This window comes from Seriola aureovittata, chromosome 23, assembly GCF_021018895.1.
Source record: "Seriola aureovittata isolate HTS-2021-v1 ecotype China chromosome 23, ASM2101889v1, whole genome shotgun sequence".
Lineage (NCBI taxonomy): Eukaryota > Metazoa > Chordata > Actinopteri > Carangiformes > Carangidae > Seriola > Seriola aureovittata.
Window position 1 is genome coordinate 513,235 of NC_079386.1, and position 26,637 is coordinate 539,871.

At 39.1% G+C, this 26,637-nt stretch overlaps 2 protein-coding genes across 6 annotated transcripts in view; one reads left to right on the forward strand and one right to left on the reverse strand.

Moving 5' to 3' along the window:
• mllt3 (MLLT3 super elongation complex subunit) overlaps positions 1-12,360 on the reverse strand; it is a 58,395-nt gene extending 46,035 nt beyond the window's left edge. For all 3 annotated transcript variants that reach the window (XM_056369689.1, XM_056369690.1, XM_056369688.1), the window contains exons 1-2: positions 12,225-12,360; positions 11,299-11,479 (exon numbers count right to left, since the gene is read on the reverse strand). In XM_056369689.1, coding sequence (XP_056225664.1) covers positions 11,299-11,479; positions 12,225-12,236 — 193 coding nt within the window. In that variant the 5' untranslated portion in view covers positions 12,237-12,360. The remainder of the gene's footprint in view (positions 1-11,298; positions 11,480-12,224) is intronic.
• Positions 12,361-14,546: 2,186 nt separating this feature from the next.
• Positions 14,547-26,637, forward strand: part of focad (focadhesin) — a 53,744-nt gene continuing 41,653 nt past the window's right edge. For 2 of the 3 annotated variants that reach the window (XM_056369735.1, XM_056369737.1), the window contains exons 1-5: positions 14,547-14,619; positions 20,959-21,030; positions 22,038-22,112; positions 22,254-22,408; positions 23,571-23,669. In XM_056369735.1, coding sequence (XP_056225710.1) covers positions 20,977-21,030; positions 22,038-22,112; positions 22,254-22,408; positions 23,571-23,669 — 383 coding nt within the window. In that variant the 5' untranslated portion in view covers positions 14,547-14,619; positions 20,959-20,976. Of the gene's footprint in view, positions 14,620-16,898; positions 16,919-20,958; positions 21,031-22,037; positions 22,113-22,253; positions 22,409-23,570; positions 23,670-26,637 lie in introns of those variants that run through there. The other variant, XM_056369736.1, reaches the window with a different exon arrangement.

A 26,637-nucleotide genomic window follows, 5' to 3' on the forward strand; every position in this document is an offset into this window, starting at 1 on the left:
TTACACCATCTTACATCTTTCTATAAAAGTGACAATCCTCTGAAATATCACAAACACCTTTGAAGAGATGCCATCTCCAGAGTAGATTAAACGGCAGCCGAGGCTCCGAATGAGGTGCTTAAGCAGCATGAGCTGCTGCTGCCTATTGGCAAAATAGTACCTCCTTCACTGGTTCCAAAGAGCTTCTTTTACCTCCATTTGTTCAAACTGCATTGCCATTTGGCCCATCTCCATAGCAACACCTCAACGCTGGCCCGTTGACCGCATGGCAATGATGAAGCACGGTGGCAGCTTTACTGACTGATTCGTCATTAATCTTAATGTGCGTCTGGCAGCTACTCTGGGCTGCACAACAAATCACTGAGAGTGTGGGAGGAAGCCATCACTTTCTTATCCTGACTGCGTTCTATGTTTTGACTACTCCACTGCGAATGTGCACAGAGATTAATTTAAGTGATGACATGTTGATAAGAAGAACAGACTCTGAGCAATAAAGAAACAGCTGATGTGCAGAAGCTGTTTCAGCGTGCTACGTGAGTCCACCTGTTTCCAGCAAATACCAACAAAAATTAAACCTACACATGAGCCAAGTGGCACAGATAGATTTCAGAGACTTCGAAATCCCCCCCCCCCCCCCAACGGTCTGTGACAGGCCATCGGGTATCCCTGCTTCACATAAGAAATGCTTTCCTGCTGCTGAATCATGATGCAAAGCTACACACACCTGACCCCCCTTCATCTATTGCTGCAGTCAGTTATGTAAAGCAACATTAAGGTGGCGGCACCTCAGCACACAGAACCTGCATTCAAATGCATCAGGGCAGTTTTAAGGATCCAATTTTCTTTTAGTGTCAATGACATGATGAAAAAATAATTAATTCAAGCATGAAAAAGTCATCAGTCAAATCTTGCCTGCACAAACCAGGAGAAACAGGGAGAGGTAAAAACGATGTTCCAGCCCATTTAGTTTGAGATGGGCTCTTACTCCCTGCACCAACTCACTCCTCACACTAAATATCAGGTTTCCACGGTGACACAGTATGAAACCAATCACAGCTATTTTCTTGCCGCTCCACAAATACTCCCGCTGTCCATGAAAGTAAAAGAAAAAAATATTACCTATAGATTCCAAGCTCAGCACAAAGAACTCAGCTTCTTTTGACAGATTTACTTTGTGCTTATGATGTGTCTAAATGACTCCCATTTTATTTTCCAGCAGATGGCAAGTCACCATGTCGGACACACAGGTGAGTGAAAAACGGTTCAAAAAACATTCAACAGCTGGAACGTGGACTGAACTAAACACTGTGAGAGGAAAAGAGAGGAGGGTTAATGGTGCAGGGAGCTGTGGCCACATTCAGTACCACTGAGATATCCAGAATACAATCCAGCCCAAATGTCAGGATATACAATATTATCGCAGGGATTTCATTAGTGTTTTTAATTATATTATTGTATTTTAAGTTTCAGTTGTTTTTTGGAATACATAATTATACTATTGTATTTTATGTGTCAGGTATAAAGGATGCTGCCACTAAACAGCAGTTTTATTTCTCACATGTCAAGATACGATGTACAGTAAGGAAGGGAGGGTCAGACTCAACAGCAGGGCAGACTGTGCTGATCAACAACTCATTTTGTTAATAGTTTTATTTTAATTAGTTAATAGACAACAGTTGATGATTAATCAATGGATAAACTTATCGAGCAAAAATGTCATTCATTCTCTAGTTCCAGCTTCTCAGATATAAGGTTTCACTGCTTCTCTATATTTTATAAATTTGGAAACGGAATCATAGCTTTTATTTATTTTTTTGTATTCAGTTATTTATTATTTATATAAAGGAACAGGAAGCATCATGATAGTGATAAGAGGCAGACCAGGCAAAGTTTCTTTGCAACCTCTAACCCAGAACATGATGAACCAAGGTAGTGTACTTAAGGTACTGAAGTACTTAATAAAAACAAAAAAAACCCAAACATTAGCAAACTACCTTTACAAAATATCTATTTTCCAAATCCCACCCCCCTGCTACTCAGGGATCCCATCACCATTATAGATATGAAGGAACAGCAATCAGACACAAAGGGAATTACAAATCATGCTCTCCTCCAACATCCATGATGCCATCCACAGAAATAGCTTTTAAAGAATTAAGTAACCAAAGACTATACATGTAGTAAATATGGATGACATTCTAAACAAGTAAGCAAGCAAACACACGAAAGCACGTCAGAAGAAGACAATTAACCACACATAAAAACAATAAGCACAATAAAGCACTGATTTTCTCTAGCAGCTTTGACAAGCAAATAATATTGTGTGTTTTGGCAAAATGTACTGGAGCTGTGAAAAGCTCCAGCTGTGCAATATCCTGGTAAGCAGAGAGCTGTTCCCTCATCCACAACGACAAACTGCCATGAGAGATGCCTGTCATTTGTAGTTAGCTACAAAGAGGAGTTGTCATTCAGTAACAGCAGACACTGAGTGAGGGAATAGTCTCCCATTAACATTAGACATAATACTTGAGACATTTTGGCCAAATCTATGAACCCCTGAGCACTGCCACACCAAAGGAGGACAAGTGCCAATGGTATAATTTGGGCAAAACTCACAATATCAATCAAGGTGAGAGATAAAACCTATGAATGAATTGATAGTCTTACAATTAGATGTTTGGATTTCTGGACGACAGGGATATCTGAGGAAGTGTTAATATCTCAGAGACATTACCACTGTTTTGAGCTTTGGTGCCGAGTCAAACGAAGGGAGTAGTTTCCAAATCAGTGTCTCATGGGACACCTTGAACCGCTTTACTGCACACAACAGTACATTCAAATAAATAAATAAATAAAGGAGAAAAGTGCAGGCGGTTAAAGGAGAGACCTTGTTGCCCTACCATGTCTTGGAGAGTGTGAACACCTTTCTCACCCTGCTGTGGAAAGCAAACATGACTGAAAAACTAAACTAGTTACGACGAGCTTCCTGCCACTTGCATTTGAAAAAGAAAGCTGGTTGGATGGGAATTAACCAGATCATCCGAGATAGTCATTGTCATATTAGGAATAATTAAGCAACGCAAGAAGAACTGAGATACTTTACAGCCATATTGACATTTATTTAGATTATCAATTAATCATTTGGTTGATTAAATGTCTACAGCGCCTCCTGGCAATTATTTATAATTAATTTTGAAATTTCTCAGCCTGTGGTCATCTTCAATTTTCTTGTTTTGTCTCACCAACAGTCCAGAAGCTAAAGTTATTCTATTTACTGTCAACAATCCTCTCATTTGATTAACTGAAACCTGAGAAGGTGACATCTTTAAATGTCTTGTTCCTCCAATACATACAAATATATATCAAAACAGCTGCTCCTCACAATCCAGAAGCTTTAACTAGACAACATTTGAATCACTTGAACATCAAAACAGCTAAGTATTTTTCTGTCTATCCAATAGATTAGAACTGTTCAGCTCTAATTCATATCAAGCTTCATTTTGTTAAGTTGAATTGACTGAAATCCAAAACGGTGCCAGACCAAAAATCTGACCTGGACAGATGGTCCTCAAATCATTATCCACCACCTTTGTTGCTTTGCATTTTTGAAAATGGAAAACTGTTACTCTTCCTACATTTGCATGTGTTCAGAGAGAATCTGCGTGCTGTCAAAAGGCAAAGGTAGAACATGAATTATAATGCTTTATCCCAAAATAAAAAAAACCTTCCTGGACTGTAACAAGCTTTGATCAAACAGTGTGAGATCATTCATCATCAATCTGTGCACAGATTGATGATGAAGCCTACCGAGAGCGGAAAAGTAGGGGGGGGGTTGTGAAACAGAATGCGGCTCAATAATCATTTTCTCTCGATTATCTTGTTTTAACAATCATTGAAGGCCAAAATCATAATCGAAAATAAAAGTTGATTAATAGCGCCTAGCACAGATGTTAACCTCAACAGATGGAGACACAACCAACATGCAAATTAGTTCTGAATCAAGTCTACAGTCATGTCACTAAATGTAAACCTTTGACCAGACTGAGAGAGACGGGAAGAGTGGGTGACGGTAGCTTCAATGAAACAAAATACTAACTTCACTTGAGCAGTTTCATTCCTTCTGATCTGGGCTGTGTTTTAACTAGAAACACTGGAGAGCATCTGATGACACAATGGATCAGAAGCGTCTTTGGCCCGCGATTTGTCACCATGTAAAAACACAGAGGCAACAAAGACTTCTCCAGCACTGGAAAGCTCTCATGGCATATGTCATCATGAAGGTTAAGTATTCTCCTGCTGGGCTTTCAACCAAAGTCTTCGGGCCAAATCTCACATTTATAAAGACTGGGCTGGAGCTAAAGAGCCGGGAGACGGATGCAGTGTGCACAAGCCAGAACTCATTTGCTACCTTGTAATCAAAGGCCTTTTTAGAGAAAAACAAAGCGCTGAAGGTTCCATGTCAGCAGATAGGAGTTTGATGCATAGACTGCTTAGAGGCACAGTGGTAAAGGAACTTTCTGTAGCACTCAACCTGACTCAAAACACATCTTTGGACAGCTTTGACGTACATCAATTTCTAAGCTGGTTATAAACAGATACCTGACACATAGACTATGAGAACACTCAGATGTTCCCAGCAGCTCAGAAAGACCATTTTCAATGGCATACATTAATGGCCAATATCCCCCTAAATGTCCCAGGATATTAAGTCCAGGAACTACTGAAGGAATTAAAAAGTTCCTTCAGCAATGTGTTTTCTACATTTCTACCATGTTTAAACTCATCTGATTTCAGGAACAATACAGCAGAACTAAACATAGACCCCGCTACTGCCAGTCAAAACACATGTAAGGTCCCTTGAGCCCTTAAAAAGGTTCTTGAGGTTTTAAAAAAGTTCCTGGATCACAAGAAAAAAAGTTCTAGAAGTGGAACTTTTGTTAACAATACTGATTAAAATGCGTTTCTTATCCCACGCAGGAAAGGACAGTTTTCCAAAGTCATTCATGCATCTCCCAAGAAGTTGTTGAGCTTGCTTTTCAGCTTAAAGACGCCTTCAGAAATGTGATCAATCACATGAGGACTCTCCTATGCTTGTCTATTCCTTATAATGCCTGTCTGGTCATTATCTATCAGGAAAGACATTACTGTCTCTTAATATGGCTGCATATAGTTCATAATGTGTGTTAAAAACACTAATTGGTCTATATACTTTAGAGTCCATCCAACCTTTCCCTTGGTTTGAGTTATATAAATGCTTCCTCCATGATGGTGGGAGAGCTCTGCCATTCAGGGTGTAATTAAAAGAGGCTTTAAGAGGCGCAATGGTTCTCTCCATTCTGGAGGGACGCCATCACAGCCTGCGGATTTGTTAGCACTGAGGCCTGAAATTACACTATCAATTTCCTCTATTGAGATTTCAGATAGGAGGGACGTCAAATGAGGCCAGTAATTCTTGGATTGTTAGTCCGCCTTGGTGTAATGATTTGCAGTATGCTTCAAACAATTCCTGAATTTCTTCCAATTTAGTAGTTTTCTTGTTTGTTAAGGGGTCCCTTGTTTTATGAATTGTATTTCTTGCTGTTTCCTATGTATCAATTCAAGTAACTTGGATGCTTTAGATCCGGTTTCACCTTTGCTTCATGAATCTAAGCTTTTTGTCAACTTCCTCACTAAGAATTGTCTTTTATCTCCTGTTTAACTGGACTCATTTGCTCACGTTTAGAAGGGTCTTTATAAATGCTATAAGTTTTCTCCAAGTTCTTCAGTAGTTCTTCCAGGTCTAACAACTTTTTGACTTTGATTTTCCTTCTGAGAAAGGCTTTGGCTGCATCCCACAGAATGGCTGGATCGACCTCTCCATTATCATTATGTTCCAGGTACATTGTTAGTTCAGCCATTTCTTTTCAAAACCGGGCTTTCAATTCAGAAGGTTCCTTGTCACCTCTCTGTGTGGAGGGGGAACTGCCACTAGGTGGGACCCCTCTGCAGTACAAAAAAAAAAAGAGGGGGTCAAGTGAGTAACAAAAACAGAAAAGGATGGAGGCAGCTAACTGTTAACATCAGTTCATTAGTATGGCCTCTGGAATTCCCCGATATTCTAATGTGTGCTTTCCTGGTCGTGATGTGCGTTTCTGAGTCCTCGTGTCCCCGTTGTACTCCAGGGCTGGAGTTTGGTGATGGTTTCCACGCTGATGTGCTTGGATCTGCTCACTGGTAATGGTCCCATGATAAAGCCTTGCCTTCTTAAATCTGCCGGGCTCCCACTGTGCTGCTGTATGTAACCATGGTTAAATCAAAGCACACGCACATCAGGGTCAGTGCAGTCTGGAAAGGTATCCTCTTTTCCTGAGTGTATTCCTTCCTCCTTTGCTGTACGTTCTTGCCTGCCTTGGATGTACATATTTTTCTTCCAATTAGCATAAAGGATTTCCTCCTCAACAGTGAACTGTAGGAACCTCACCCAACCTTTAAACGTGGTGTAGCAGCTAAGCTCTTTCAACTCAAAAGCTCTTTTCCTGACACAGGCCCGTAACATCCCCCAATTCCAACTGAGACATGTTCTCCACAAATCGTAGCGTGGAAGAGTCCTCTGTGTTTTCTGTACATTGTTGCATTGAGAACGTCCTTCTAAGACAGTGATTTTATCCCTGAGTGACTTCTGGATGAGACGGTCTTTGCCTCCAATGTTTCACTTCTTCCTTCCCCCACCATGTTCCTGTCTATTTCTCCCAGACGTTTAGCGACCTCCTCCATCTGTCCTTTGATCTGCTGGTAGATTACAGTTGTTAGCTTGCCCAGTTGTGCTTTCAGATCTTCTTGAAAACAGAGTCAGACTTGGAATGATTCTTTTTTCATTTATGATATAAGGTCCTGCCTCAGCTACCACCTCCCTCATCACTTTTCAGAGGGAGCCGATTGTAGTGGGTGAAGGCTCATCCTCCATCCTGTTGCCATTTTAACCTGTGTGGGCTCTGCTTGCTTTGCCTTCTTTTCACATTCACAGCACCATGTTGCCCCATGACGTGGCTCTACAGTTTTTATTTTTGTCTTAGTTAAATCACTTCCACCCAGTTAGGAACTTGAATTACAGGGTTTTATTTCTACCGGTGCAAGAGCTCCTTCCTATGCTGCCATGCTGATACTAGAAGTGCACAAGCTTCAGTCTTTTCTAATGAAACTGTACTTGACACTGCTGGGTACAGCAGGACTGGGGAACAAAGAACAGATTTTTTCTTTCCCAAATCATCAATCAAGAAATGAAATGCCAGATTAATCATCAGTGAAAATAACTGTTACTTCATTCTTATATAAATGAATGTTAAAGATCTAATGTGCCTGCGGGTGATCGTCACCGACCAGCAGACATTTTCGAAAAAGACAAACTGGCCTACTGACATACTGGTCCAAATTTACATCACCGCAAAACTCCTGGAAGAATTAAGCAATATCACATGAGAGGGAGTGATGTACTGAATATTAACACGGCTGATATTCTAACAGTTCGAGTGTCATATTAATTAACAGTAATAAGCAACAACAGATAATGATTTGTTTGTTTACTTCAGTTGTTGTAAGTCACTGTACAATTTATTTGGCTAGGCCAACACAAATAGTTCCTCAACTGGACTAGTACTGGACTGTTGCTAAGCAACACATAAACATTTTCCTGACTTTCACACTAGTTGTCCGGATGGATCCATAAAACTCCCTAAAGACTGCATTAAGCTCAGGCTTCTAAACGGACTGAATTTCATGGTTTATATTTTTGAGACCTAGCCGAGTCTGAAAACAGTTCAACGCTCATGTTGTTTGCCTCACAGTGTTAGCTTCATTTTTGCTTTTGTCTAATTTGTCGAGGTCGGCTGATATCATATGAGCACACCTGGAGGTGTGCGCTGAAGTATCCAGGCTTCTTCCCTTCATCCTCTTCTGACCACCACACATTATTCCATTCAAATGTTATTTCCAGAAATACATTAATCTTTGCAAAGTTTGTTACAATCTAAGATAGATAACGACCATTAATGTAACGCTAATTAACAGTTAATAGAACACCTGTAAAGCGGAGTGATACATGTAGTTAAAAGTCCCAGTGCTGTTGCACTCTATATCAGCACTCATGGAATGACTCTTGTCCAAACAAATTGCTTGGTCAGAACTAACTGTTGTATAATTTGCCACATCATTGTGCGGGAATCAATTAACTAAATATTCTTGTCCGTTGTCATTACATGAGGTACAACCTGAGGAGTCAACGCTGGACTGATGCCCAGTACCAGCCTCAACAAACAATCCTGAAACTCCTTAAAGGATGAAGTGGGTCAAGAAACGTCAACCACAGGATATTTGAACTGATCTCGCTCCATCAGGACTCCATTAACTCACACAGCAAAGCAGGTCAGACCACAAAGACGTGAGGCTCCTATACACTGTGATTCTGTAATGATAATCACAAATGTAACGCAGTATCTTTGGCCGTAATAACAAAACAGTGCGACGCAATTTCAGACAGCAGATTTAGAGCAAAGACATCCTGCAACAAAAGCTGACAGCATCAAATCAACAGAAAATACATCTGCAACTATTTTGATAATCAATTGATCATTTTTCAAAAAACAAAAATACTAAACTTCTAAAACATCAGGATAAGACACTTTTCCGTGTCACATATCACCTAGTTCTGGAGCATTATTACTGTATAATGACCAAATGCTTGATGTCTCCTTCCCAACTCGTGGAACCATAATAAATCCCAATTGTTAAGTTTCATGGGGTTATTTATTCCACCATTTGGCTAATTTCTTTCAGGCTGAGTATTTCCCATGTAGTGATACTACAGAAGATATCACCAGCTATTTTCTTACACTGAGTTGCAATAGATTCTGTTGCATAAATGTGCTAATCTTAATAAAATATAGTTTTACATGCCATGTGTTAAACCACCTATTGCACCAGCTGCTGCACATATTAATTATGTTTATAGTAGTAGTATTTGAGGGGTGACCTAACAGGTTATCTAATGTTATGTCAGTATTGTATGCCACATTTTTAGGTGTTTTTAAGTTATTTTGCTTTATATGTTAAATGTTAAACCCTATCAGGTCAAATTCTGAGCAGTGTTAACTTAATGTTTAGAGTCAGAGTCATTTTCAGAGTTCTTCAGTATCAGAGAGTCCGTTCTGGGAGCAAAGAAATGGCGGATTTGTCCTCCAACTTTAAGTTTTTGTCCTTGGCCGGGGTAATGTATTGTAAAGACCTTTGCATAATGTTTGGTCAGGATAAATCCAGAGCAGAGTAAGTGTGCTTCCAAGGTCCGAGTGCAGAAGGACTGGCAAGATGATCCAATGAAAGAATGAGTCACATGAGTGGAAGAACAACCGACCAGCCAGGTGAGACTACATGTAATTCATTTTTAAGGGTAGGCAAGTTGTAGTTACGGTTAAGCTTAGAGTAAGTCCCAACGAAATGAACGTAAGTCACTGTACTATCCTCTGAAGCCATGGAGACACAGCTGTGTTTATTGGTGTGTGTTATGTGCTGTTGTACTATGCTATTGCACTTTCAATTTCTACATCAGTAACTAATTCCTTTTTATCCTTCCATTACAGGGAAGAAGACTCCAGCTCAGGAAGAGGATCACAGAAAGAAGTATCCAGTCCAGGGAGAAGAATACAGTTCAGGAACAGTAAAGTCAGTCTTGGACATTTTATTGCTTTAAATTCCTCAGTTTGTAGTTCAAATTTCATTAACTCATTTTTATACCTTTCCACTTTTAACTGAACATTTACTCACTTCCACTGCTTGGAACTTACTGTTTCGTTTGTAAAAATTGATTGAAAATATATTCGACAGTTTTCTACACCTAATCAATGTTACTAGGAGACATTTGACTCTTTTATATTTGCCTCTAGAAGGAAAGTCAAATTAACTAAAACCAAGATATTATGTCAATCACTTTTGAAACTCTAAATATGCTTGAAAGTGACTAAATAATTCCAGGCCATGCAGTTCACATTGTCAGGGTAACTTGAACAAAGAGGAAGGATTCCTATGTTGAGGAAAGTAGTTTTGTTCACAAATAAATGTTTACAAAATGAAAAACGCAAAATAAGATCTGTTTAGTGCCTATGTATTATCAAATGTAAAACGTTTAAAGTTCAATGAAGTGATACAAAAAATGATTTTTTTCCGACAAAAACAGTGTCTTCATTTTACAGTATGTAATTATTTTAGTTATCCATTTGCAGTATTAAAATGAATGCAAAAATGCTTGTTACAGTAGTGTAATATTTACCGTGATAAACCATACATCACCCTATTACTGTGATGAGTTACAGTACTGTAATTATTACTGAAATAAAAATTACAGTATTTTCTAGGTACTGAGGTTAAATTTACACAAAGCAGACAGAATGTACTACTGCAACTTACTTGCTAATTGCTGCCAACTAGTTACTGTACATTTTACCTTGTTCTTCTTACAGTGTAGCATGTGTGCATATATGTTTGTGGTGGGGAGACCACACAGCTGATTTCATGATGAAAAGCAATTATCAGTCTAAACTTGATTTTAAACACTTCCTATTTGGCAGTACTTGTATTTCAGGCTCACTGAGCGCCCTCAGGCCTGCAACCAACCATTCAACCAAAACCAAGTAAATATCCACAAGTTATACCCGTAACTGCTTTGCCTCGACACTTATACCCCCCAACCAAACAGCTCTTACATACAGGGTGGATCTATTTCATGTCTAAAAGCAACATTGCATGCAATTACCTCTGTCTGGCAGGGTTTCAAACCAACACATGTACATGCAGTGACATTTAGAACAAAAACTGAAATGTTCCAAAATGACATCAACACAACACAAAATGCATTTTATCAATAAAACATTATTTCCAACCTTTCCATTCTGTCGTCTGAGAATTACTCAGAAAACTTGTCATTTGTCACTAAAAAAAACTTTCCAGAAGGACATTAAATGCACCACTATTCAAAGAACCAAAAAAGACGGTCTTTTCTCCACAATGTGCATTTGAGCAATTTATTTTAACAGCAGAGCGATACTTAAAAACACAAGAAAATTCACTTTTATCTGCCACCATCGAGAATGTCAGAGGTCACAGTCTGCTGCAGCAACTCCATGGCTGATCAAGGACACAATGCTTGCTCATATGAGGGTTTGCACCCTGCCCATTAGTTGGAAACAACACATGAAACCAAGCTGCCCTGCAGAAACAGGGCAAAGGAAAACACCAAACACAGCAGCAGAAATAATCGGGGTTTTTTTTTTTTACCTCTTTTTGGTTTAGGAAAGCTTTCGTGCAGGTGAAAAACTACTTTCTCCACAAAGTGCTGAATGTTGCTGTGCTCTGGTCCTCGGACGAACACCATCCAGTCATGGGTAAAGCCTTCCACGGTGGGTTTCTTTCTGACTTGGGCACGGTGACCAAGTTCTAGTTTCACCTGAACAGCACCCTGTCAAACACAATGATGTTGGGTTACTGAAAACTCAGCACTACACGTGTTTTACAGAGTCTGAAAATGTTCATCACAATTTACAGAGAAACTACAAACCCAAAAGCCGACGTTCAAATGACCCTTTCTACGGACTGATATGCTGCTTTTAAAACAATCATGTTTCCTTGACTCTTGCAAGCAGAACTCCGTTCAAAAATGTTCAGATTTAATGTCACTTTGCGACACATTTGGAAAACCTGACTTACCATTTTGTACTGTCAGCTTGAACCTACGTGAAAATTCTGAATACCCTGCTTGAATCATCACGTTTCCACACACTTTAAACTACTGAAATTAGCTCCAAATGCATAATGTTGCACAGCTGTTCAAATGCAATGTGATGGGATTAACAAGAAAACCCCTGGAGAAAGTTGACATCACACCCGATTTTAAAATTTATTCTTTATGCATTGTGTGCAACATTATGCCGAATTAAAGTCCGGATGTAACTACTAAATTTACGCATGAGAAAAACACACATTTTTGCCAGTGAGCAGCAAAATATTAAAATTGCAATGTTTTTCAGGGGAATTTTGCATTACAAAGCTCATTCAGGAATAGCGGCACGTATCGGCTCTAGCTAGCTGTATCCTCGTTACGGACTAAAAGCCACCGACTCCTCCGGTGTGACAAAAACAGCAAAACGTCCAAACATGCTGCGTTAGACCGGACAGGCGGGCGAGTTCTCTCGCAGACTACTCACCGAGTTGGCCATCCTGCAGGCCCCAAGTTACTGTTATTTCATGAAGAATGAGTTTTAAATGAGAGCAGAGGTGAGTGTAGCTTGCCTATGACGGCGGACATGGTCTCTCCTGAACTGAAGTCAGACTCAAGACTTTCAAAGGCTCGCCGGCTGTCAATCACCCGTAATTACCGAGACATTTCCCGCTCTTGGCTTTCAAAATAAATCCCTTGCGGTAAAGATGTGCTATGAATACCGCTAATTACAGAACACATCTTAAGATATATTTTTCTTTATTAATCAATACGCACTGACATCCCATGGTATCTGCATTTGATTAATTTAATAAAGTCCAAGGCAAGTCCAAGCCCCCCCTTTAAGCTTCTGAAAATTTTCACCAGACACCAAAATCAAAGTCTCTAAAATTGTTTAAAAATTATAATTTTTCACATTTATATTTAAAATTTTATTTACCAAAATGGAAATAGGTAGTGTAGGTAGTTTCAAAGTACACCTAAAACTACAAGAAATAAAATTTGGCAAAATACTTTATTCACTTGTTCATTTATTTATTGGTGACCTAAAATTTACATATAGTCTAAAAATACTGCAATCATCCCATAGATAGTCACAACCATAACTATTTTATGCTACCTCATAAAACATGACTGAAAACACAGAAATTCACCATTTGTTGTGGTGTCTTATTACCTGTCTGTGGTAATCATTATTGAGCTGTCAGCAAGGTTGGATATGTGACTCAATCTGTAAATGTTGTAACATTTGTTTTCTGGCCCATTTAAAACTGTTCATTATTGGACTTAACACTCACGTGACATGGTCTGGGGTTGACAGCAACATTAAGACCATGTACCTGTGTAAAACAACTGGAATAAAATATCTGCTCCTTGAAATGACTGTAACGATCAATAAATCAGTCACAGCGCTCATGTTACTTTAAATTTAAAGTTTATTTGTATTTATCATAGGCCTAATCTAGCGATTCAAATGCACATGGGATGCTTGTTTAGTGTTGCTAGTTTGTGGTGTAACTTTTCTGAGAAACTTTTCATGAGTATTATTCCCTTGCATGATGAAACTGATTCTCAACACTTTAAAGTCCCTCTAGCGACTCGCTATGAATTATTTAACTGCTGCCACACTGAGCTACATGGATAAAGAAACAGCTTCATGACATGACAAATTACGTTTATGCTCCATTCTTTTATTTTGAATATAAAATCTTCTCACTTCCGTTATTTTTCTGGCTCAATTCCGCAACCTTCATGGCTGTGATGGGTAGAGCGCAGGCGCAGCTTGGTGTACCCGCTGGGGCCAAGCCTTAGCACGAGACGGAAAAGGCCAATAACAGAGCGGCAGACACACGGACCTCCAATCAGGCGGCCGCAACCTTCCTGTAATTGTGTTGCCTTCAAGTCCCAGGGGAAAACCCCTCAGAATTGCCTTTTATCAGATTATCATCTGCAGGTATGAGTACATCGGAAAATGCTCTATAAATATAATTTCACTCTACGCAATGGAATAACAGGTATACTTTGAATAGGGCTGAACAGAGACAGGTGTTTGGCTATAATTCATTTAATGGATGAAGATGGTAAAATTTGAAGTCATAGAAATTTCAAGATTAAATTCAATTTGGATTGCTCATATAAACAATATTGTTTAGTTGTGAAAGCTATTCCTGTGGCTTTGATGAATCCGATTAAATTGATATGTAAATATTCTTCTGTAATATTTACATCTATATTCTGCTCATTGACAATTACAATTAAATGTAATAACAAAAAATTAAGACCACTATACATAAGAATGTGTTCCTCTTCCAATTAAAGAAAATGTTTTATTTCAAAGATTTTCAAGAGTAGACAGTGTCAAAATTAGAACTAAATAGCAGCCATTTCCTTTGATAATTTCAAAATAATTCAACTTTATATATCAATGCAGTGAATTCTTAAGAGTAAATTTTATATTAAAATCTAAAGTTTGGGTATAGCATAAACTATCAAAATTATATGAAAGCCATGTTTTGACAAAAACAGTCTATAATTTGCTTGAATTTGATTTTTTTTTTATATCATACAAACAGATGGACAACTTTGAAATGAAAAAAATAAAATAAAATAAAATAAAATAAAATAAAAAACTTAAAATCCAATCTTAATTCTTATTTTCAAATAGGAAAATGATAATTCTGCCAAATAAAAAACACTGTCAAATAATTGCTCATGTACTAATTATATCATGCTACTTTTATATTCTAATGCATAGGCCTAGATGTTAAGACAGGGCAGGTCTTTTTTGGTTTCTTTTTTGCGTGTTCTGCTCGTTTCTGCTAATTTGGTCCTCGACACGCACCGTACTTACATTCGGGTTTGCAGGACGCTGAATGAAAGAGGTAAAGTTTGACCAGCAACATGTTCAACTTTCACTAGTGTTAACTGAGACAGCACGTTAGTCAGCCTGCTGCAGTGTAGTTACAGTTCACCTATCTTTATTCTTACCCATGTACAGCCAGTCAGTTAGTCTTATCTTGCGTTGATAACGTAAGTGTAGCTATACTTAGCCGGTTCAGCTAACTTAATTTGCTAACTTGTTTGTTGTATATCATTCTGTTATAATTACTAATAATTATCCCTGGGCGTTGAAGCTTTTTGTTCATCACGGGTTTGTGAGAAAGGTCTTTAGGGGCTGGATTGATATGTGCGACACGTAGCCATTACTAAGACCACGTCTAGTTTGAAAGCACTCGCTTCAGTGAACCCCATTGAAATATCTGTCATTTTTATCTTCACTCGCTTATTAGCAAAATATTATACTACACAAAACGTGTTTGAAAGCATATTCTGTCGGAGCAGGACGTATTCTTTAATTCCGCATAAATATATCGTATCAAACGACATGGTTTAAAGAATAAGAATTTGTGCTAGCATAATGCAAAGCATGATGGATCAGTAATAATGAGTAATATTTTATGTGGTGTGTAAGTAAGGCAGCATAACAATAATCATCAACACATGCTGATGTTAATCACAACAACAGTAATCATTTACAGCTAATGTGCTCCAGTGAATAAGCTCCAGTAGAAGTGTCATAGTATGTATAGTAAGACCACGGTACTCTATGCTACAAAGATGTGTTTGGGTCTGTGGTTTTGACTGTACACACACCACCTGATGAGAATTTCCTCTTGAGATTTTTCTTGGGTTGTGTTTCTGATATAGTGGATCCTCATGTTGAAGATCCTTAATGTGAGGGAATTTTCTCTTGTGGATGGTCATTAACAAGTGACAGGATGTTCTAAGAATCAGCACTTGGGCGAATATAGTTATGTTTCCTTGTTTATGGTTAATGAACCAATAGTGTATTCACACATCCCTCTTCTTCGTCTTATTTTAGATATTCAATCAATTATGGAATGAAGCTATATAGTAATCTCTCTAAGTGTATTAAGACCGTCCTTAGGGGTTCCTTCTTCAGATTTGAGGTGACATCAAGCACAGGAGACTGTATTGATGAATCCACCCTCAGCATAACACATCCTGGACTCCAGTACTCTTTCTTCACGACGGATGATAAGATCTTTCCCTAACAATCTGACGCCACGAAGGCAGGATTTCAATATAACTACAGCCTGTTAAGTCCAAAACTTTAAAGTCATGCCTTACCTGGCTCCCTTAAACTATAGAAAAGACGTTTTTGGTGTAGAATGAAATAGATCAACTTGGTTTAAAATCAAGATCGGGGATCACCTGCTCTTTATCCAGTGGGAAATATAGGGGCTCCGTTGGATTTCTGATCCTGGAAGCTAGGGCGCCAATAGAGATAAAAAAGGCTGTGTACACAGGACAAAATATATTCTGATTTTGTCTAAACCTTCAAACCAGCAACACTGAAAAAGAAATGAAGCTTGGAGACCTTTATGCAGCTGAAATGTTGTTGAATTCTATGTATGTTTGTTTGATGTACTGATGTATAATGGGCAACAATCTGTCCAAAGCAGAAAACAAGGCTGAGCCTTCCGCCAAATTGCTCAATTCACCAAAAAGTAAAAAAGGCAGTGAAAATAAAACAACAAATAAGCAAGAAGCAGCGAAAGGTCAACCTGTCATTGATAAAAATGTCAAAAACACACCAGCACCAGACGTTGAAACACATTATCTAGAGACATATTCCCTCACACCCAGCTCTTTGCTTTAGTTTTTGTAGACTGTTTGCGTTTTAAAACTTTTATAACAAGACTATTTAATGTGCCACAGAAGTGTTGGTACCACTTTACAACAAGACTATCCCTGGAAAGGTTTTATGAATGGTTTATAAAGCATTTTAGTAATTAACTTGTTAACAGACTAAATCATTTATAAGCTCTTGCCAAATAGTGAGCCCACATGTCTCTGTACTGTTAAGCCTCATATCTCGTTAGTTACTCAGCTTTCTTTGCTCATCACATATTTGTTAAGTTACTAGTAATTAACCTCCGTCAGCGTCTTAGTGGTCAAAATTATATCACATGACCAGATTCATCCTCTAAGTATTGTTTACCTTGACATGTATCAGCAGCCGTCCTCATTCACACAGGTTTTGATCAGATTGTTCTGCACAAAGGAGATTAACATGGAGATGCTTTTGCTGGTTGTTCTCTTCTTTAGGACTTTAGCATTCCAGGTGCAACACAGGTGCTAACCTTCCATTACCTGGTGAGCTGCTCACCCATTCTTTGTCCTCCCTCCATCCATCTTCATGTTTCTTCATCTAATTTTTGCAACCATTTATTTATCAGTTACAAACATTTATAAAAGGAGTCTTATTGTAAAGTGTAAAACACATCACTTTTTACTAATGAGTTACCATAAGGCTCCTTACCAGTTATAAATGGTAGTAACTCATTAGTAAGATTAATGAGTAGTAAGTATTAACTTGATCTTGCCAAACAGTGAGCATCATGTATGAAAACTGCGTTATAACTTGTTTATAATATTTTATTTATGATTAAGTGAAGTGTTAACCGAATTAATAACCTAATAATTAAGCATTCATAAATCCGTTATAAGGGTAGTCTTACTGTAAAGTGGTACCTTCAAAATTGCCCAGCCCTGGTAAGATATATCTAATGAAGTGATGATTAATGAATGAATGAATGAATGAATTAAGTAAAGCAGTTTGTGGTCATGTGTCTGTGCTGCTATGATTTCCAATATGGCTGTGAAAGAATGTGTTGCGTCCCACCTGAAAGGCTGTCAAAAATCCCATGTGCCTGTCCGGCAGAGTGTCCCACAGTAAAGCCTCAGCGGTGTCATTTCTAAAGCACTGTTGGCTCAACACTGTTCAAGCATTGTCCTCACTTGTATTGCTAATGCAGACCTAGCAGTACAGGCCAGCCTATATTGTTTTGCTGTAAGGTAGATATGCTGCAGAAACCCCTGGAACAGTTTGGTGTGTAAAGTTTTTTTAAGCTTTAGCTGACCACTGACAGAGAAGAAGCCAGGTTCTTCTGAATCATAGACCTCACAGAAAATATGTACAGTGAATGACTTTTTCACTAGTGCCATAGAAAAGTAAACCTCCTCCACCACCAATCATGTCTAACTCCTCATCTTCTATTCATTTTAAACACTGTTAAGCAAAAGAGTGCTGGAAATAAAGGAAGTGACAACAGCAGCGGCATTATCGACAGCCACATTTTCTATAAACATCAATTCATAAGCACTTGAAGCTGTGTGTTAGCGGTGTAGCTGTGTGTTAGCAGCGTAGCTGTGTGTTAGCAGGTGCAGCTGACTTACCTGTCCATGTGGCCGTGAAGCTGTGGCAGCCGGTGTAGACGGTGCAGTAACAGGGTGGTGGACAGTGCAGCACAGCAGGCTGGCTTATCACTTAGATAACAGCAGGGGGGTTGGGTTGTGTGCCTGTATTTGGGAAGGGGGGGGGGGGGGGGGTTGGGCTACATGAGGCTCATATTCCTTGTGGTAACCTTAGAACAATATATCAGTTTACATAGAGAGTTTAACCCAAAGTAGCTGGGGACTAAGATATTGCCAGGAATAAAAACTTATGTTCATTATTTGCAGATAATGGGCAACCAGTCATATCCACCTAAAATCACAATACTGAATGTTTTTATGCATCCCCCATAGTTTACCAGATTTTAAATAGCTTTCTTTGAATGAACAGTCCAAAACTCAAAGAATCAAAAATCAAAAAAACCTCACATCTCAGAAGCTGGAAACAGCCATTGCTCGACGTTACTTCTTGATACATGACTTAAATCATTTACCAATTATCAAAAATTGTTATTGATTAAAGGTTGCCTCTGGAGTTGTTGGAGATTGCTCAGGTACTTCGCAGAATGTCGAAACATGTCTTTGAACCTTTAAAACATTTCTGGTGTTTAAAATTGATAAAAAAATATTTGTAGGCTTCAAAACCAGTTTTGGTGCACATACCAAACCTTTGTGATATGTTCTGGGTATCATCAAATCATTTGTGATTCATTTGTAATTTAAAACAAAAATCCCTTTTACGCTTCACTTCCTCATCCTACTTTCTCTTGAATGAAAAAAATTAATTTGCGAAACTAAAATTTGAATTCGATTTTCAGGCTTTTTGTATGGAACCAAAAAATGAATAGATGATTTAGTTTTTTGTTTATATGAATTCGGTTTTTGGTTTCAAAACGAAGGAATGTTAAAAGCAATCACCAAAAACTGACCATTCTGATTGGTTTTTCTTTTTTTGAGTCTGGCACGAAAAAACGTTTTTTTCCATTTTGTTTTTAAAACAAATTTCAGATATACGATTTTGATTATCCGATGATACCCAGACCTTACTTAGATACTGTGCTTTGAGAAATATGAAAAAAAATTTAAAAAAAAAAGTTAAGAATTTCAATGCTTAAAGTCTTGTTTAAAGAAAACCTAGGTTCATTTTAAATTGGCTCATTAAAGATTAATTCCAAAATTAGCTAAAGTTCAACAGTTTTTGATTCTCATGCAGCAGACACATTTCCTGTCAACACCAAAACTGAACAGAAGTAACTGAAAGGAAATGAATAAAAAATGATGATGTCCCTGGTGAAACCTCGTAACAGTCAAACCTTCCTGATAAAAACGTCACCTGGTTGAACAGGCGAGCAGCTGTGGTGCACCGGCTGGTCACCGCACCTTATTGTTGGGCCTAATGAGACAACCTGAGATGCGCCACTCGTCCGCTTAGTAAATTGTGGGTTAGACAGCGGGGATGTATACTGACGACCTGTGAATAATTTAATGCAAAGTTATGTCACGGCTGCAGGCCAATAATTTGATAACTGATGGCAGGGTTCGGCTTTCAAAGGGTCAGTCCATGGATACCTCCAAGCAGTGCGTCTTTCTGGAGTCTGGTCCATTAGTGCTATGAAGCAACAGGTGGCTGCAGCATTAGCTTCTGTTTCAAAAGCTGCATTCAGCTCCACTGACATGTGATATTCTTGAGTTTAACAGAGGGTATCACCAAATTTCCCCTTTGAAAGTTTTCCTTCACAGTGTTTTCTTGTGTTGATTTAATGGAACTGAAAGAACAGAAATGCTAATACTAACACAATTACAATTCCTGAATAAGGTTTTTTAGCTTATGAGAGGTCCAAGCAACAAAGCTACTGGAGCCCTGTGGTTTTTGTTTCTCTTTATTAGGGGTCTAACTTGAGGGGGCTGAGGGCCATGCATTGAACACTAAACGTTTTGCATTGATGGCGCCTCCAAAAGGAAGAATATTCCAATATAGTGTAAAATGCTCAGATTTGTACTTTTTAAAATCGGAAATATGAATTGACCATAGCTGCAGTAAAGCCATTTCGTCACCATTCAGTGGATGTGATGAAAAGGTTTCAGCTCTGTGGGAGGTATTGGGTGATTTATTTTGATTGTTTCAAGTTTGGAAGGTGGAATGTTGAGAAATTTGTCAAGAGTTTTTTTTTTTTTTTGATACTACACTTTATCTGTACATCTAATTATGAGATATAAACTTTTGGCATCGATGGCGCCCCCTAGTGGCAGAATAACTCAAGACGGCTTTGCCAAGCTCAGATCTAGCATCCATACATGTGCTCTGGGTCTGGTTAAAATCGCTTTAGCTTGTTTTAATTTATGAGCGTTTATGTGAAATTGAACTTAAACACAAAGGTTTAAAAATGTAATTTCTAAATTTTGATGTGTCAAACTTTCTGAGATAACTTTTTGGCAGCATTGTCTATAGATGAATCCATTCCAATTAATTTGTTCAGAACTGGAATACTAGTTCATTTTGCTTTCACTTAAAATTTTTGATAATGGCCTGAAAATTTGGCATGTTTAGAGCAGAAAATATAAATGAATAGAAAGATTGACATGACAAAAGTATTTTGGCCATTTTGATTATTATAGCGACACCTGCTAAATGACGTGCCAATTTTGGTGTGTGACCTTTATGTATTGTTTCTACACCTCCACTAAAAAATTGACTTCAAAACTTTTACAGTGTAATATTTTTTTTCTCTTTAAAATTGTTTGTACAATAAAAGGATCCGCAAAATTTGACAGGTGGGTTGCAAAGTCCACCCTCTACTCAGACACATACAATGACACTCAATAACCTGAAACTCTGATATAATCAAGTTTTCACAATTATCTTGAAAGAGGCTCATTTTGATCTCCCAAGCTATCTTCATCTGGTCTTGTGCTCTGCTTGGACCCTGGTATATTTCTAACGGAGTTGTTTCTGCTCTCAGGTATGACCGGCAGATGTGATGGAGAGTTTAAAGGCACGATTTGATTTTCCCAGCCCCGTCATACAAGCAGAGGTAAGCTGCTGACTCGTGTCAGGGCTGCTTCCATTTGATTCAAGTTGTGTTTGTGGCTTGTTGCACTGTTCCTGAGTAGACAACAAAATCCATGAATACAGCTTTAAAACTGATTCAACAATGGATTTAAAAGAATCCAAGTCATTAAATTCACACAAGTTGCTACTCATTCTAGTCTCAACACTAGTGCCAGTGTTTTCAACTGGCGGCCTGCAGACCAAAACTGGCCCACCAGCAATAATATATGGCCTGCCCGATAATTCCAGTTGCATTTTTGTCTGCTTTAAGGTGGCTGTAAAAAGCATTAAGGCCACATTGAGGAAAAAAGAAATTGGACATTTTGAGAATTCGATCATAATATTACCCAAATAAAGTTGTACTTTTGAGAAAAAAATCATAATATTTCAAGTAAAATGTTATAATATAATAAGAATTAAGTTGTAATTGTAGGTTGCGTGTTGTTTTAGAGGGGAAATATCAGAAGCTTTAAAATGAGGAGTGTGGTGCATCCTGTGAAGCAGCAGAGGTTTCACAAATAAGGGGATAATTCATCTTTTGGCTCATCATCATCATCATCATTATCATCATCATCATCATAATCAGCATCATCAGGACATTGAAAAGATTGTGAAGAATCTGCAAACAGCAGTTGCCAGAAGCAGCTCAGGCTGACACTGACTGACCTTTCACCTGTTTGATTGGTTTATGTAATATTATACTACTAAAAATACTAAAGATTATGTTTTTTTTTCTCTCAAAATCTTTCAATAAATTTAATATATTTTTGATAAATACTTTTAAATTCTCGTAATATTGCGACTTTATTCTTGTAATATTATGATTGGATTAGATGCAGAATAGATGATTTGAAGATTAGATGCAAAGATGCATATACAGTAAGTGTCTCTGTGAACCTACAGTATGCAGGCCAGGTTGCTGTGAGTAACCACAGCCCCTGTGAAGAGTAAAACATCTCTCGTCTGTTTTTTTTTTGTTTTGTTTTGCAGACAGTGAGAAATCTTGTTGCTGCTGTGCTAAAGGAAAAAGGGCAAAATGGACAAATCACACAGTCGTCCCTTCAGGTGAGTTACTCATCAGAGGGATGTTCTTAGGTGGTGAACAGGTGGAAACTGTTAAGAATCGCTTGTCGCTAAATTCAAGAACCCAATTACAATATGTAGATACCTGTATGCTAAGGATTTAAACCTTGGTTGTCTGACCAGGGCCCGGCATTGGAGGCTCTATGGCAGCAATGCTGCAGTGACTGCGCTCCGGTGTGTTCAGCCTGCTGTGATGCCGTGGTGCTGCTGGTGGATCAGGGCCACGCAGACCTGCACTACGTCCTCAACAGTGTCCTCAACCTGCTACCCTCTGCTAGGTACACAACACTCCCACCATCACCAATCTCTTCTGCTCATCTGCATCGTTGTATTTAAAGGTTCTGTAAACGATCGTCACTGCCACTAGATATTGCACTAGACCACCAGCATCTAGACCAAAACAAATGCTTCTTTACTGGGAAAGAAATTCCGACTTGGATTGATCTGCTAGGACCAGCCACACGAATGACATTGATGGAGGCGGTAAAGACTTAACAGATGTTTTGACAGTCCACCAGCTGACCAGGATCTCGGCCGGTATTCCTCAGCCGAAACTCCTGTGCTCTGGTCTCGTCTCTTTCTTTGTCTGAGGCCTTTTTAGATGAAAATGTGATTTCTTCTTCAGTGGAGGAAATCATGGAAGGTTGCTCTCACCTGAACGCTACATACTGCACAGAGCCACCTCACGTGTGGGCGGAGCCTGTGTGTTTAAACATGGGGAAAGCCAACGGTTTAACAGGACGGACTCAAATGCAAAAATGCACTTTCCCAGGCTGGTTACCAAAACAAAGAACAGAGAAACTCTGATTGTGACTCAGTGTGGCTTTGTTCTCTGCTCATTACTCCATTACTCCACTCTGTCACATATATAGAAAACAGCTGTTTGTTGCTGTATTATTGTTTAAAATCTCATTTACAGAACCTTTAAGCTAACCTTACCTTCACCACTCTCCATTATTGTTGAGGTCACAAATTGAAGGCTCAATAGACAACATGCAAATATCCATACAGTAACTATGGCAAAGCAGCAACAATGTCACAGATTGAACTGCAGGATGATTTTGTTGTCAGCGGTTAATCCAGGTGTGTCTCACACAGTAAACCTGACTGTGTCTGTCATTAGATGAGTTCAGCAGGGATTATGACCTTTTGTATTCTAGTTTAATACAACTTATTTTTGTAGACTTGGTCTTATTCCTATCACTATTAATAATATTGTAATCACCAAGTTAATAGCTTAGATATGGGGACATAGTGACATCACTAAAGATATGTCACACAAGGGAACAGACAATCAGATCAGAAAACTAGTCAATTTGCAATAAACCAAGAATTGTCCTTTAAGCTGAACCCTGAGAAAAAGAAAAGTCACCACTAGACGGTGGATTGGATCCTGACCTCCTTTCTGTGTGTCCTGTTTTTGACTTGAACTGTCAACAGAAATGCCCAGGGACTGATAAAGGTGATTGGACGGCTGCTGCAAATGCAGGCAGACCAGAGAGACGGAGAAACAACCTTCACCTGTCCCTACTCCATCAGGTCTGTCTCTGTTGTGTGTGTTTGAATGTGGCAAATTTTTTTTTTTTTTTTTTTTCACATCAAACTATTTCTAAGTTTTTTTTTTTTTTTCATTTCAGCAAAAAAAAAAAAGAAATATGTAATTGCCTTTCAGGGCTTCCGTACTAATTTCCCTGTTGATGAAAAGTAAATTTAAATTCAGACAACTCGACTAGTCTAAAAGTAAGAAAGCAATCAGAAAACGGTCAAAATTGAGCACAGTTTTATCAGGATCACAGCGGCCGTGGATAAACAATGTCATATTGCTATCCCCAGTGTGGCTAACGTTAGCAGTGCTATGCAGTGGCTATGTAACATCTTAGAGGCTTAAGTTAGTTAACTGGAGTTGTACATTAATAAACTATTTACCAGACTAGTATTTCTGGTGCAAACTAGCGAAGAACTTGGGTTAACTGGTGGGATGTTTCCTTTGATGAGTGAATCCCACCTCCATCCACTACAGATGATACAGTTACTATCCAGAGTAGGGGGAGTTCTTGGTGGTAAAGGTTAGTCTAACTGGTCGGATATCCCAAGGCTGATGTAGTGCAGTGCCTCCACTCCTCCTTGCCCTTCACTCCTCCTCCTCCTCCTCCTCCTCCTCCTCCTCCTCCTCCAGCCTTAGATCTGCACCTCTGCCAAGATCCTGGGGCCTCCTTAATCAGTTACAGCGGGTGATAAAAAGACTGAGCTGCTTTGTCAGTTTTTTTTTCCTTCATGTTTTCTGTCTCCTCCTCTCCATGTTTTTTTTCTCTACCTCTGACACCCTTTTCTCCTTTTTGTGTTTGATCCCTCTTAACCTCTCCTTCTCTACATCTCTATCCCTACTTTCTTTTGCTCCTTCCTTCCCATTGTCCTTTTCCTTCTCATTTTGTCTTCATCACTGTCTTTGCTGTCTGCGTCTGTCTGGCGGTCTCAACCTCCCTGGTGGGAAGATGAATGTGTTGAGGGCAGCAGGGTGGCGCCGTCGGACTGGCAGTCTGGTCCGCCATTGGTCATCGGGCCTGGCACCGCTGGGTGACTGTAAATGCTGTGGGATTAATGGAAGATGCACACTGGTGCCCATTGTTGACCGTCTGCTCGCTGCTGCCCCGTGCAATCTGCCACTGAGACTCTGAGCCACTTCAGCACCCAGCAGGACCAGGGAAGGTTCAGGGCTAGGTCCGCCACACCAGCTCATTTTTCATGTGATGTTAACCCAGCTGTAGCAGTGTAGCCGGACCTGACTATCCCCTGTAGGCTTTCCCACGTACTCAGGGGTTTCTCGCCTTACTGCTCAGGTACACTCACATGGTAATTTGCTCATTTCTATTGAAATAAAGATCCCTATTAAAGCAGTAGTGATTCAACCAGCAGCCCATTCATGGATCAACCACCTAGTCTTTGTTTTTGGGTTTGTTCATAAGGGGAGATAGCATGAGCAGCAATAGCAGTTATAGCTAAAAAGACACAAGCAGAAACTCAATAAACAGCCATAGATAGAGAGATCACTACAGCCTGACTGACACTGGTGGCTAATACTAATATTTATATTTAAGAACTACAGTATATCAGCTGATATTAATTAATTAATTAAGTTACTTCGTGGGTATTTTCGCCTTTATTATGATGATAGAAAGACAGACAGACAGTAAAGTTAGGGGAAAGAGGATGGAGCTCTAAGGAGCCGAAATGGAACGCGCCCTGACATACTTCTTTTTTTTTTTTTTTTTATGTAAACACAAACATTATTGTTAATGATACATTAAATTTGGCTGTTAAATAAATCAGTTCATGTCTTGCTTTGACTGGAACATTTTGCAATTAAAAAACAAGCAGTGCTCTCTGGTGGACAAGCTATGTAACAACAACACTGATTCTAACTCACCTTGAATGTATCTTCGGCGGTCCTGAACACATTTTCAGTTTGAATAAAAAAAAAAAATTAAAGTAATAACACCAGAAATTCAGAAAACTTGAAATACTTGTATCAGGTGCTATCTAACTGTTAGATGAGCTATTTGTAAGTTTTGCTATTGCTGCATAGCTAACGTTAGCATTAGCAGCTATTTACTGACCAGTCTAGAGGAAACAGTGTGAGTTCTTTACCAAACTTCATTCCTTTACACACCAACAGCTGTCTCCAGAGGTGGAGAGAAACACCAGAGTTAATTCTTGTCTCTATCTCTTTTCATATACTGAAGTTAGCATGCTAATCAGCCAGCGCTGGCCCGTCTCTCACTTTCCACAGTCACTATAGCCGCCAGTCTGTCCTGAAGATGTAGCTCTTCTTAGAGGACGGATGTCTTGTAAAGCAATGATGGCTGAAGCTCTTGTGTAATGGTAATGTTTAAGTTGTGTTTTGCCTTGTAGTGTTCAAATAGTAAATCAAATCTGTGGTGGAACCCCAGCTTCACCTTCACGCTGTTTCTGTTATGACTATGTTCAGCGCTACGCCAGCAGTCGGAGTGAATATCGATAGGTAATAAAAATCTATCCAACTTAATGTTATGTTAGGTTAATGTTAGCTAGTTGAGTCTACCTTTTCTTCCTCTCTCGCTCCCCCTTGCCTCGGCCGTGTGTCGCCACATGACTCCAATTCCTGTATCCGTTATTTCATATTAAAAGCCCTCTGCAGAATCATGTAATTGCAACTTTATTATATTGCAGCAGTAGGGATAATTTTGCACTGGGGGGCTGCTGCTGCTGCAAAATGTATAAGGCTGAAAGACTGCCTCAGAGGTTAGTGCAACCTGCAGACATCCACAGCACAGATTCTTCCTGGCTCATTTGTATGCCAGCAATTTGATTTAGCTGTGAACTTGGAGTTGAACTAAAAGGAGGGCGGTCTCTGTCTTGACTTCCTGCCTCTTCCTTTGTGTGGCAGCTGAAAAGTAGAGACCTGTGTGCGCGGCTGATGGATGGGAGCTGTATTGAAGCTGAAGGTTTGGAGATGGCCACGGGGAATCTG